This window comes from Belonocnema kinseyi, chromosome 4 (genome assembly GCF_010883055.1).
Source record: "Belonocnema kinseyi isolate 2016_QV_RU_SX_M_011 chromosome 4, B_treatae_v1, whole genome shotgun sequence".
In the NCBI taxonomy this organism is placed as follows: Eukaryota; Metazoa; Arthropoda; class Insecta; order Hymenoptera; family Cynipidae; genus Belonocnema; species Belonocnema kinseyi.
Genome location: NC_046660.1, coordinates 12,159,309 through 12,173,357, shown reverse-complemented (window position 1 = coordinate 12,173,357; position 14,049 = coordinate 12,159,309). Strand labels below are relative to the sequence as shown.

At 26.8% G+C, this 14,049-nt stretch overlaps 1 protein-coding gene across 1 annotated transcript; it reads right to left on the bottom strand.

The window, feature by feature from the left end:
- Positions 1 to 494: 494 nt before the first annotated feature.
- Positions 495 to 11,214, bottom strand: LOC117170755 (leucine-rich repeat-containing protein let-4-like). The gene is made up of 2 exons (XM_033357789.1): positions 10,551 to 11,214; positions 495 to 661 (listed from the first exon to the last, which is right to left on the bottom strand). The coding sequence occupies exons 1-2, from the start codon at positions 11,212 to 11,214 to the stop codon at positions 495 to 497; spliced, it is 831 nt and encodes a 276-aa protein (XP_033213680.1).
- Between the last annotated feature and the right edge of the window lie 2,835 nt (positions 11,215 to 14,049).

The window sequence follows — 14,049 nt, the reverse complement described above, 5'->3', positions numbered from 1 at the left end:
TCAAAGCATCTTCTGCCTCATATTTTGTTTCTTCTTCCTTGCGTTCATCCATCGAGGAACTTTCCTCTTTCACAGCCTCTTCTGCCTCATATTTTGTTTCTTGTTCCCCTCCAAGACACAGTGCACAGCATATCATTATTATGAGTAGATGCTTTGAATAAAATATCATTTTCTCCACTACTATTGACTTGAATCAATTTTAAATTCTGTGAAAATTCGGTAGTCACAGTTTTAAATTCCAAAAGTATTTACTTCAGGAAATATGCCTCTAATAATTAAGATACATATGTTTGAACTGCAACTGCAGAATATATTGTATTGGTGTTCCAGATGAAATGGGGGTTTATATACGATTGCTTTGACCACCTAATTTTGATATGATTGTGGGATGTACAATCACGTATTAAATCTGAATAACATTTTTTATCTGAAGTTGGATAAAAACGTTGCAAAGAAAAGTCTGTGTAAAGTATATAACAGTGACATACTTTAGACTAGAAAAAGGCCTTTTGACCAAAAAGGCCATTGTCGACGTTTCGAGAGAAACAAATTTTCTCCTCTTTAGGAAGTAAAGATAAAAAATAAGACATTACTAAAATTAAAGAAAAAATTAGCTCGCAGTTGAAAGAAGCTATTCTCAAATTCTCCTCTAGAGCTAGTTCTGTAAAAAACACGGCTGTTATTATTATTATCATAAATTTGATCTTGTTTAAATGTAGTAAGGTCCATCAATAAATAAAGAAGCTTATATTGAGAATTATTTAACAAAATAGGTGTAAAAAAAGATACTGTTAAAAGAGGAGACGGAACAAGCGTTCTGCTCTATATTGATAGTTAATATCAAGAGACAACAATGACAATGTCGTTAAATATTGTTTTTGCGTAAAAGTATATTTTTTAATCACTAATTGTTCTCATGTAATTTAATTTTTACTACATGCATGTTGTTTAAACAAATGCACCGTGGCAGTCGTACTCATGATGACGAAATGAGATTCATTGCGCGCCCACGTGCTTATCAATCACTTAAATGCGACAAATGAAGGCGATATACGTGCGATCTGAATTGAATTTTCATGCATGAAGATTAATTTTCTACCAAAAAACACGAACTTTTAATAAAATACCTGAATTTACAACCAAAGTTTTTAAGCTGCAAGCAAGCAGATCAATGGGCTATACCCAAACTGAAGAATTTGAACAAAAATTTTCAAAAAAATAATTTAATTGTCAAAACAACTACTTTCAACTAAAATCAAGGATCTTCAATCAGAAAACTGAAATTAGTTGGACTTTTAATCTTGTAATTTTATTTTCAAATTAAAAAAACTAAATTTTAAACAAAAATCAGAATAGTTAAATTATCACATACAAAAATTAATTTTCAACCCAAAAGAAAACGAATTTCAAGATATAGTTAAATTTTCTAACAAAATGGTTGAATTTTCAACAAAATACATAAATTTTCAAATAAAAAACGATCAGTATTTAACAAAAAAAGGAATAGCTAAATTTTTAATCAGGAAAATTATTTTCAAAGAAAAAGACCAATTTTTTAACAAATCAGTCGAAAGCTATTTTTGATATTACCTGAATTATTCTGAATTATTTAATTGCGAAGAAATTTTGTAAGAGCTCCACACACGTTTCTTTAACTATACTAACCCATATGGGTAAACCACTATTGAATTGCAGCTTATAACTATTTCTGAATTTTCTTAAATTCTTTTTAAAAAAATCCCAAGAAATTTTTAATAGGTTTCAATTATTTGAAGGCATTAAAGGAGTTTAAAGATTCAAAGGTATTTGTTTTAATTTCAAAGAATTTTCAAGAGCTTTGAAAAGTTTTCAGAAATTTTGAAAGATTTCAAAGAGGCTTAAATATTTTAAGGAGTTTTTATAGAATCACGGTATTTTCAAGAGATTACATTTTCTAGTGATTTCCAATGATCCTAATGATTTAAAGGGTTTTACAAACATTTTCACGTGGATTTTAAGAATAATTTTGTTTAAATTTCGAAAAAATTGGAATAATTTTATGAGACCTATAGAATCTTTTTGAAGGTCCAAAGAAACTTTATAAAAAAATTTAACAGATCAATGATTTCAAGGGATTTTAAAAAGCTCTGAAGATATTTTAATACAATTTCCAGGATTTTAGACAAAATCATTAGATTTCATAGAAGTTCATCGGGTCTTATAGTATTTTATTGAATTTAAAATAACTTATTTACAACAATTGAGAAATTTTTCAAGGTATTTCCAAAAAGTTTTAAGAAGTTTATAGATTTTATGGGCTTGTGATACTTAGAAAATTATCGGTTTTACCAGTTTAAGATTCCCACGGCTTTTTTTCTAGAATAATAAATATTTTGTCTTGAAAACTTGGGAAATGATAAAGAACATATTAATGGATGTCCAGACATACTTTTTTGTGGGTTAATTCCAAATAATTTGGATTTTGCTAAAAACGTTTGTGTGTCTTTCAAGGTTATATGTGTTACAATTCTCTCCCATAATTATTCTAGAGTGCTTACCGACAGCATCGGTACGACCGAGAACTACATTATCGGAATGACAGAAGCGTGAAAATGACTCTAACCTCAAAATAATGTGCATAAATAAAATTTTTATTCAGCACAATAATACTTTTTTAGTTATTATCCCTCAAAGAAGAGTCCAAGGACGTCCGTTATGATATTTTATAGCATCTCCGAATTCAGTATTTAAAAATTTACATTTTTGTGGGAAAAAAGCCGGGGAAACTGTATCCGATTGACCACATGACGAAGTATCACGTGCCCTTAATGGCATTTCACATTTTTTAAAAGTTTCTTCAAAAACTTCAATTATTTTTGTTGCAACGTCAACTAATTTATAGAAAATCCATAGTCTTAACTTAAAAATAAAATAAAGAAATTAATCTCTTTTAGTAGAAATGTAACCTTTTTTGTTAAAAATGCACCTGTTTATTTGAAGATTCAAATATTTTGATGAAAATACAGTTTTTTGTTTGAATTCAACTGTTTTTTATTTAAAATTAAAATGATTCTTTGTTAAAATATCAAATAATACAATTTCCGTTGCGAATTCATCTTTCATGGTTGAAAATTAAACTAACTGTCTTAAATTTGAAATATTGTCTTTAGAATTAATTTTTTGGTTAAAACTATTTTGGTGAAAATTAATTTTTTTACAGGTAATGGCATCAGTTCCTAAAAAAGAGCAGATGGCCAAATCCGCCAAAGATTATAATCTTGTTGCGAAAAGATGTTGTAAAAACGACCGTCTTTTATGTACCGACTGAAAATACCTTAGAGAATCAAAAATTCCTTGATGCGAGGTGGAATCCTATATATAAAAACTCGTAACCTCCATTAGTAGCGCATGGAGGCGAAATCTTATATGGTCAAGTTAATGACGTGATTTATTGTATGGTGACATCTTTTTTCAGCGTATAAAAATAATCAAAATGAAAAACTAGATTTCTTCTTTTATCGATCGCCGATAATTATTTGCGGTTTGTGTCTTTTTCTTTTCACTTTCAATAACAGCAGTTATTTTTAATGAATTATTATCATGTATAATATTTAAATCTGTTTCTCATAACTCTTCAATCGTTACAATTAAATTACTGAAGATACTTTTCACTACAATGTAATTTATTCAATGTTACAGGAATAGTAATTTAAAATTTATGTTAAAATCTAACTTTTTTGAATAATATAAAAGAATATTAAATTAACAGATATATTGTGAAATCATTAAGTTTAATAATTTTATGATATAAATTATAATGAAAAATGTTATTTGAATATAAAGTTATCATAAACTAAATTAGAATTAAATAAATTTATTATTTTCATGTTCTAATTATATTAATGATTTAATGGTAAAAATAATATAAACGATTATTAAATTAATAGATATATGGCGAAATCATTAAGTTTAATAATATCATTATATGAATTATAATTAAAATTTTGATTAAAACATACAGTTATTATAAGCTAAATTACAATTCAATAAATTTATTATATTAATGTTTTAATTATGTTAATGATTTAATGTTAAAAAACTTGTTATTTATATATTAAAATTAAATAATACCGTACTTTTATTTTAACGTTATAAAATTAAAATTTATTAACTATTTAATATTGGAGCTATATTAATTGTAAATTTTACATAATTGAGTCATTAACAACAATTTTTTTTACATTTTCGTTATAATAATAATAATATTTTCATGATTTATATATTTGCAAATTATAAAGTTTAATAATTATGTTATACATGCTTATAATTTTTACAATAATATTATATTCATATTTCATATTTTTAAATTATTTACAAGTTTAAAATTTAATATATAATTTCAGTAAATTTTAAATTGGTTTATTCAATGCTACAGGAATAATTTTTTAAATTTTATCTTAAAATCTAATTTTTTTAAATAATATAAAAGATTATTAAATTAATAGATATTTTGTGAAATCATTAAGTTTAATAGTAATAGAATATAAATTAAAATTTAATAATAAGAAATAAAATATCAAAGTGCATAAATATTGGATTTAAATTGTTTAATATTTAGTAATATAAATATGTTATTTCCTCTCAAATTATGTAATTAAATATTATCTATTTCTTCCGTAATAAAAGTTTCTTTATTTCTTTTAAATACCTCTGTTACAATTATATCATTTTTATGGTGCTTCCGATATTGTGAAATGAGTATTTAAATTCAATTTTCTAAATTATATGCACACATATTTTAATTTTTTTAACTTAATTAGAAAGCTTATTAATAAATTAAATGTAGAGAAATCCAGTTTCAAATTTTGAATGAGAATATAATGTAAACATTATTTGAATGTTTCGATGAAAATAATTGTCATGTTTTTTATTTTGTGAACTGATTAATTCATTATCAACTGATTCTACTAAAAGTGACATTTTCTGGAATTAGTTTAAAAGTTTAAGATTAAATACCATTTTTATAAATAAAAGTTCTAGTTAAAAAAAGTATATAAAGTTAAGGTTATTTGAATGTTTTATAACAGAATCATATTTTAATGGTTTTTCTTTTGTAAAATGGTCAATTGATTATTAGCTAATTAACGTTTTCTGATTATAATCAGAAAACTTTAATAATTATTAAAGTAAATAAAGATTAAAACTTAATTCCTAAAATTGAAGTAACATAATTTAATTATTGACTTTAAGGTTCTATAATGGAATATTGAATATAATTTGAATATTAAAAGTTAATTTATATTTGCAATTATATTATTTCAATTATATAATTTTTCAAATGATTATCATGTACTGAAATGTGTATTTGCATTCGATTTTTCAAATCATATGGAAATACGTTTTATTTTTTTCTGAAATTAATATCAAAAGTTACCAATAAAGAAAATTGCAAAAATGAATGTGATATTAAAACAAAATGTAGAGTAATAATTATGTTTATCATTTAACAAAAAATCAATTAATTGTTGGATGACTAATTTTTCCACAACATCCAACTAGATGAAGATTCAATTATAACTCTTTTTTTTAATTAAGTATTTTGTGTGGTGCAATAATTTTTTCTTAACATTTTGCTACCATATTAAAATTCCAGAGTTTTGAAGAAGAAACAAATGTTTTCTTTTTTTACATCTGGGTAATCTGTTTTTTTTTTTTAATTTCAAAGAGATAAATCAAATAGATCATTGAAAAAACTTATTTTAAGAATTATAACAATAGAAGCGTCTTAATAATTTCTAAAGATTTTGCGATTAAATTTTTTGAAACAGTTATGGGAAAATTTTAAGCAGGTAATATTTCATTTTGAAATCATAATTTCAAATTTTAAAGATTTCAAAATTGTTTTTAAAAAAATATGGAAGATTTTTAGACAATTATTTCCATTTTCCAGGATATAATTTAAATTTATGTAAACGTAATTTGTTAGGGCTATAAGAGAAGGAAAAATATATAGTTTAGATTCATGGGACAATTTCAAACAACTTTTTAATAATGACTTTTAAGAGATCATTACAAAAGATTACAAAACGTTTCAAATTATTTCATAAAATTTAAAAAAAGGGTTTAAAAGTTTTTAAAGCAACATCGTGCCATAACATATAATTTTAGAACAAATTTTAGTAAATTTAAGAGATATGTAGAAGTTTTGAAGCGATTAAAAAACAATGCAAATTCATAAGATATTTTAGGACTTTTTAAAAAATTCAGGATAATGACATAAATTCTTTAGGTTCCAAAACAATTTCTTTCGATTTTTTAATTTGAAAAATGAGCTTTAGGAGAAAATTCAAAAAGATTTTGAAACATCAAATATTTTCTTAAATTTCGAAAAAGAGTAGAAGATTTCAAAGCAAAATGTTTCAATTTGGTAACATTAATAAATAAAAAATAAAATAAACCATAACATTCTATAATTGTAGCGAAGATTAAAGGAGAATAAAGAAGACTTTTAAACTGCAGAAAATTTTAAAAATGCAGATTTATGTGAAAGTTTTTAAACAAAAAGAAAGCCAGACTTTAAAAACGCAAACGTCTGGACACTAATGTTTTTTTTCCAAATTAAAAATTATGAAAAAAATGTGTGAAAAACTGAAAACCTATATGGTAAAGTATCATACGTCCTTAATTAAAATCATTTTGAAAGGTCTTAAGTGAAGAAGTAAATGTTATTCAAGTTTCTAGGAAAATTGGGGATGTTTTGAGGCAGCGTTTTACATTTGAAATAACTTTACAAAATTTCAAGAAAAATTACAGTCAGATAAAGATATTTTTAAAACTTTAAGAGGCATTGTATATATATTCATTTTAAAAGGGCTCGAGCTTTTCCTATTATTTTGTAAAATCCCGTAAAATTTTTTTTTTAATCTAGATTCTTTGTTGACGAATCTGAAATATTCAAAAATCTTTTATAATTTTTTCAAAATTTTTAAGAAATTTTTGAAGATTTTGAGCTTAATTTTTTACATTTTAAATGATTTTTCAAGATTTAAAAAAAATGGATTCATTAAAAAATATTTGTAGGAATTCAAGAGGCTTTGCATAGATTTAAAATATTTTAAACCTCGGAAGCATTTCCGAAAATTTATAATTTTTTCTGAAATTATAAAAACCCTAAATATCTTTTGAAAAGGCTAAATTTTTTTTAATCATTTGTAAAACCTTGTAAAATAAAAAAAAGTTATAAAATTTTTATAATTCTAAAAAAAATTGCTGATACTTCTTTCCTTGTAAATAATTTGAAAATGTGTGACAGTAAAAAAATATCAAAAAAGCATTGTTGTGTTACGTCAAAATATTGTTTAATGTATTTCTATACCGCACTTCATCCTAAATATCTATTTTTATTTACAAAACGTCTATTAAGTTTTTTAAACTAATACAAAAAAATGTTGCGTAACTGCAGTTAGGGTGTAGGAAGGTAAAAGGGTTTACAATAACGTTACGTAATATGTGAACAAGAATATAAGTGTTCAGAAAATTTTAACAAATAAATTGTTATTAAGAAATTGAGTAAATGATAAAAATGAGGATAAAAGTAAGCGCGCGCGTGCGCGCGCACGTAATAGTCTAGTAATGATTTCAAAGTGCCAGTAACACTCAAAGAATCCAAGACTGTCTTAGGCTTAAGCGCATTCCATCATTTCAAAAAATTAGACAATTATCGTTTTGTTGTTGGGCATACTTCTAAGTCTACGCTGCATGAACTCACAATTTTCCCTTGCGGACTCGAAGTATATTTTAAGCACCTTAAAACACATATACGTTTAAAATACAGCGATGTGTACTCCGAAAGTGATTTTGAAGATTAAATAAAAAAGTAGTGTGATATTAGTATCAATTTTATAGATATAGATGTTGATAAGAATTTACGTAGAATAAACGTTTTAAGGCTGAGTTTTTAGCAATAAAATTTATTTTTTCATTGATTTAAAACTTTGATAATTTATTTAACTCCTATTCCTTTCAATTCTTAGTTCATATTGAACATATATTATCTGTAAAGCCTCCAAACTAGCTTCCTGATCGTACATCTCCCATCCGTTACCATAAAAAAAATGTTATCCAAAATTCTAGTTCATATATTTTCGAACTTGACATATATAAAAAGAAAACTTCAACAGAGAAATCCATTACAAAAAAAATTGGTGTTATAACTATTCTCAATTTGCAGAGTTCTGATTGAAAGGAGAAGTAAGTGTGGAAGTGAGTCCCGTACGAGTCCCATCCGTTACCCTCTTTTTCGGTTTATAACATGAAAATGATCCAATTTAATAGAATTTTAGAATCTAGAAAATTACAAGTTCATGCAACTTTGTACCGATAGCCTAGCTTAAACAAGATATAGTTTTAAATAAGGATTTTTCAAGTTTTTTTTGCGTGCAAATGTCCCATCCGTTACTTTGAAATGGCCGATGTGGCCTTATTGGCATTTAAAAAATGTTAAAGAATCTTCAAAGACGGCAATTATTTTTGGTTCAAGTCTAAACTATTATATTTTTGGTTCAGAATTCATCTAGCTTACTTTAAAATTATATTATTTGGGTAAACATTTATTTGTTATTTTGTTGAAAATTCTAAAATTTTGATAAAAAAAGTCATCCTTTCTGGTTTTGAATTCAAATATTTTGTCTATAATTTGTCTTTTGAGTTTGAAGATTCAATTATTTTTGTTGAAACGTCAACTGTTTTATAGAAAATTCATCGTCTTAACTTTCGTCTTAATTTTCATTGCGAATTCATCTTTTATGGTTGAAAATTCAACTAATTGTCTTAAATTTGAAATATTTTCTTTAGAATTAATTTTTTGGTTAAAACTATTTTGGTAAAATTTTTTTTTTTTGAAGCTTTATCATTTTAGTTGCAGGTACTTTTTTGAAAATTAACTATTCTAACTGCAAAAAAAATCATTCTGTTTTTTGTTGAAAATTCATCTTATTTGTTTGTCCAAAAAAATGGTTTGTAGTAGACAAGTAAAAAAATATCAGTTTCAATATACTTAAAAAGTTATGTTTACCGAATAATAATAATTTATGTCAAAAAACTCGTATTTGCCATGAAATTGACATGAAACTGATAATCTATTTTCCCCAAAAAAAGCCCGGGAAAAATGTAATTTTATATATAAAATTGATATACTAAAACGTTTTGCAAGAATAAATTCCACTTCAATTATGTTCGCTGATAAATATTGAATCTTTACTTACCTTCTTTTATTTGAAATTAATAATCAATCCTTCTGCATCTTCTTTATCCTAATGATAAAACAGTATATGAAAAATATTGAATTTTATTACTTTTCATAAAATTTATTTTTTGTATAGCGTATTAATAATTATTAAATGCAATCGAAATAAAAAATAAATAGTTTTTGAATGATAATAGGTGAAATCTATTATAGTCATATGTAGCTTACTATTTATTATAAATATGTCATTTATTCGATGATACAGAAATTAAAACATGAGTAATGCCAAACTTTCTATTTTTAACTTAACTGAAGAATAGGGTAAGACAATTTACATATATCATAAAAAGCACAAAGAAAATCTTAGCAAGATAAAGAAGAGCTCATGAAACGGAAATACATACTATATTATTTTACCTCATCTTTGATGAAACAAGATACAATATACAATACGACATTTTTCCATACTTTTATATTATTACATAATATATAGTAAAAGGAATGGAATTATGTGATATTTTTTTGTAATCAAAATTAAACATCATATTGCTATAATATTATAAGACAAGCATATGCTTGTCTTATATACTACATAAACATACATACATCTAAAAAACGGAAGTGAATTCAAAAATCTTAAATTGTTAACTGTTTTCAGCGTTTTTGCTAAATTGTATGATACAAAATATCGTTTGTACTTGGGGCAAGTCATGAATTTAAAACTTTAACCGTTTTACTTTATTTTTCATTGTTTTCTCAAAAAAGAATTTCATTAAAAATGGTAGTGACTCATTTACTGGGTTATTTGTAAGATCTAATAAGTGCAAGAAGGTTTGATTTCGAAGCAATATATCTTCAATGGATCGAAATTGATTTCCGCTTAAAAATAAATTCTTAAGATTCATTGATTGACAATCAAAAAGAGCTAGTTTATTGTCAGATAAATTTAATTCAAGTAAATTTGTCAATTTGTTGAAAGTATCAGCTGGAATAGTTTCTATACCATTTCCACTCAAAGATAAACTTTTCAAACTATCAGAGGAACAAATATATTCTGAATTAACAACATTTATAAGATTGCGGTCAAGATTCAAGTTTCTCAAATTATTTAATTCGCATATACCTGATACTTTTTCAAGTTGATTGTCACTTAGATCTAAAAATTCTAAATTATACATATTTTTATATATTGTGTCACTTATATCTGTAATTTTATTTCTTGATAGATTTAAAGAAACTAATTTGGTATTCTGCTTAAACGCATTTTCCGATATTTGGAATATTTCGTTGTCGGAAATGGACAGAAATTCTAAACTTTTAAATTGACCTAATTCTGTTATATGACAATCTTCATGCAACGGGTGATATGTGTCATCGTACATCCAGGATGGCCATATCAATCCCAAACAATTAATTTTATTTCCGTCCAAAGAAAGAGTAATTAAAGAATCCGTTTTGCTCGCTAATATAAAACCTTCATCATCTTTGAAATCTATAATCGTCTCTATTTCACTTCTCTCAAGATACAAATGCCTTACAGACGGTGGAATTTCTAACAGGAATTGATCCACTATATGCTTTAAATTGTTACCTGAAAAATATAAGTGAGTCAGACTTGGCAAAATTTGTGTCCAATTCGATGAAGAAATACTTCCTAACTGAAGATCTTGGAGATGTAGATGACTGAGTTTTGGAAATTTGGTTCCAATAGAGAAAGAATTAAAGTATATATCAGGATTGGCTTCATAATAATAATTTGGCGTTTGAAGAAATTGCATTCGATCCAAAATAAGAGTGTCAAGATACTCGTGAATACCAGATTCCAAGAAAGTTGGTAGATTTAGCTTGTTCCCTGCCAAATTTAGGTATCTTAAGTTTGGAAGTTTTTCGAATGCCTGAAAGGAACTTTCTTCTATTTCGTTGTCTTCTAGATCGAGATGCGTCACCGCGGCACTAGATATGAATCCGTCGAAAATTTTCCGTATACCCATGTTTGACAAATTCAAATGTAGGTTTTCAATACAAATGCATTCCTTATTTTGATCCATTGAGGAACTATTCTCTTTCACAGAACGATCATCTTCTGCCTCGAATTATACTGCTGTTCCTCTCCAAGACACAGTCCACGGCATATCATTATTATAAGGAGATACTTTGAATAAAATATCATTTTATTCACTTCCATTGACACGGCTAAATTTTAAATTTTATGAAAACCTAGTAGTCACAGTTTTAAATGCCAAAAAGACTGACTTTAGAAAATATGACTTTAATATTTATTAAGGTATATGTTTTAACCACAACTGCGGAACATATTGTGCTAATGTTCCAGATGAAGGGGGGTTTTTATTCAGTCGCTTTGCCCACCTAATTCTGATACGATTGCACATTGTACAATCATGCAAATTTATCAATGTCGGTTTTCATAGAATTGCGGATGTGAGCTTGCTTTTGCAATGTAAAACTAATTCTCAAAAGTCGAGGAGGAAACAGCTCTGAAAAATGCGGAGGGTAACTCTGGATTACCCTGGGTTACTTCTATACATAGACTTACTCTTGATAACCTGAAATTACTCAGGATTGAATAGAATTATTCTGAATTACATAAAATCACTAAGAGAAAAAGTTGTTTTGAAAAAAATCATAGTCCCCTTGCCATCTTTGTTTTGAACTACGTGAATATATTTTTTACACGAATAGAAACAAGATTAGGTGAAGTAAGCCGCATAAGGATAATTATTTTCGCTGCCAAAGAACTTTTTTTTAAATACATAATTTCGCAACCAAACAGTTTAATTTTCAAGAAGAAGTTTACTTTTCTACCCTTTTTGTTTAGAAAACTGCTTGTCATCTTAATGATGAATTTTTAACAAAATAAATTATTTCCTTCCAAAAATTAAGTCTGTTAAACACACCTTGGACTCATAGATATTTCATCTCTTCTCAATTCCCTTAAATTCGTATAATTCACGAAAAAGATTTTCTATTGTTAAACTATTTAGTCCGTATTCAAAAAATTTCAAAAAATGTTACAACAGTATAACCGCAAAAATTATTCAACATTATTATCCGCCTATACTTTCAATGTGATTCCCCGATATTCTTTGAAAATTGTATCCGAGATAGATAGAAAATTGCGTTGTTTCCGGAGATAATGTTTAAAAGAGATATTATTACAAAATACGAGCACAGTGTCATTTAGAGATAAAGGTAGAAAGTAAGATTTTAAGTATCAATTTTCGTAGAATTAGATACCATTAGTGCCTAATAGAACATATTTCTTATGCTTCTTTTCCTACTTTCCAAAATTTCTTATACAATCATCTTAATATCCGCGTATATTATCTTTCTTCTTTTTACCTCTCTATAAAACTACCTTTCACCTATAATCTTCACTCCTTTTCCTTTTTCTCTATTTTATTAATTTCTTTCTCGCTTCCTTATTCTTCTACTTTTTATATTCCTCATCCCATCCACTTCTGCCTCCTCCTTCACTAACTTCTTTCTTGCTTGAGCACTCTAATACTTTTTTAAATTACTTTTATCATTATTTCCAACTCCTCGTTTACATTTCCCTCCTTCGTTAAAAATATTCCTGACATTTTCCTGAAACTGCTCTTTACCTTCCATTGACCAATCTCCTCTTCCTGCTCTGTATGCTTGTTCTTCCTTTTTCGTCCTATTTTTATTACTCTTTTCTTCTTCTGGTGTCGCTATTATGGGAAAGTAATCGGGAATTCATATAATCATATGCTCCATTACCGTCTCTTTTTCTCCTCCTGGGATAAAAAAAACATCGCACGTCCAAGCTCTTCAATCTAATTCAGTATGTCTTTGGATGTTCTTCATCTCTTCTACATTCCCTCCTTTTGAGATCTCCTGTTCTCGTCCTGAAATCTCCTCCTATTAAAACCTTATTAATCTCTTACATATTTTCTACCATTATTTCTCTTTCTCTTCTGATTTATTTGCAATACTGTAGAATACTGATTTATTTACAATACTGTAGAATATTCACAGATTAGACGTAGCATGGCAGGAAAGAATAGTTTTGTTTAAAAAAATGCAAAGTTTTTCTAAAATTTAATGTTTTTTTTCAAATTTGAAATATTTTTTGTAGTTTCGCGATTTCTATTCCATATTATAATCCTAATTGTAATCTCGATTTATGTACATTTTTAAGAAAATTATTTGGAAAAGGGCTTCCATTAGCTCTGTTTTGTCCCTGAAAGAGAAAAGCATGTTATGGTACCCGATGTTACCGTATCCAATAACCATACATAATTACTTTTTGCGCTTGGAAAACAAAAGCAATTAATCAAGATACCTGACGAAAACTCATTTATTATATAGGTGCTACACGGGATTTTGTTACCTTTTCATTGATTTTTATTCTCAAGATGAAAGTTCCTATCGGGCACGCTATCCGATACTAATAAAAATACGCCACATTTTCAGTTACATTTTTTCAAATTGCAAAACAAGTCTAGATATTTAGAAAATATCAGACCTAAAAAATGATCAAAAGTTGATGAGAGTTACGGAAAATTCGTTTACCGTAACCATCGAAAACATTTAAGGAGACACGTGTACAGTTAAATTTTCTCTGCTAATATATCATATAAATTTAAATACCCGTGTAGGAATCCAATCAGGGATCCGGCCGGGTCCCAGCCAGATAGCCCCGCTTTAAGCCGGGCGCTGGTCGGGGAATCCGGCCGGGACCGGCTAAAAACGTCACGGTAAACTGGTCGGATCCCGGCTTCAATACCGGCCGTGTAATCCGGCCAAAAAGCGGTTAAGAAATGTTGCTTCAGACGAGAAAT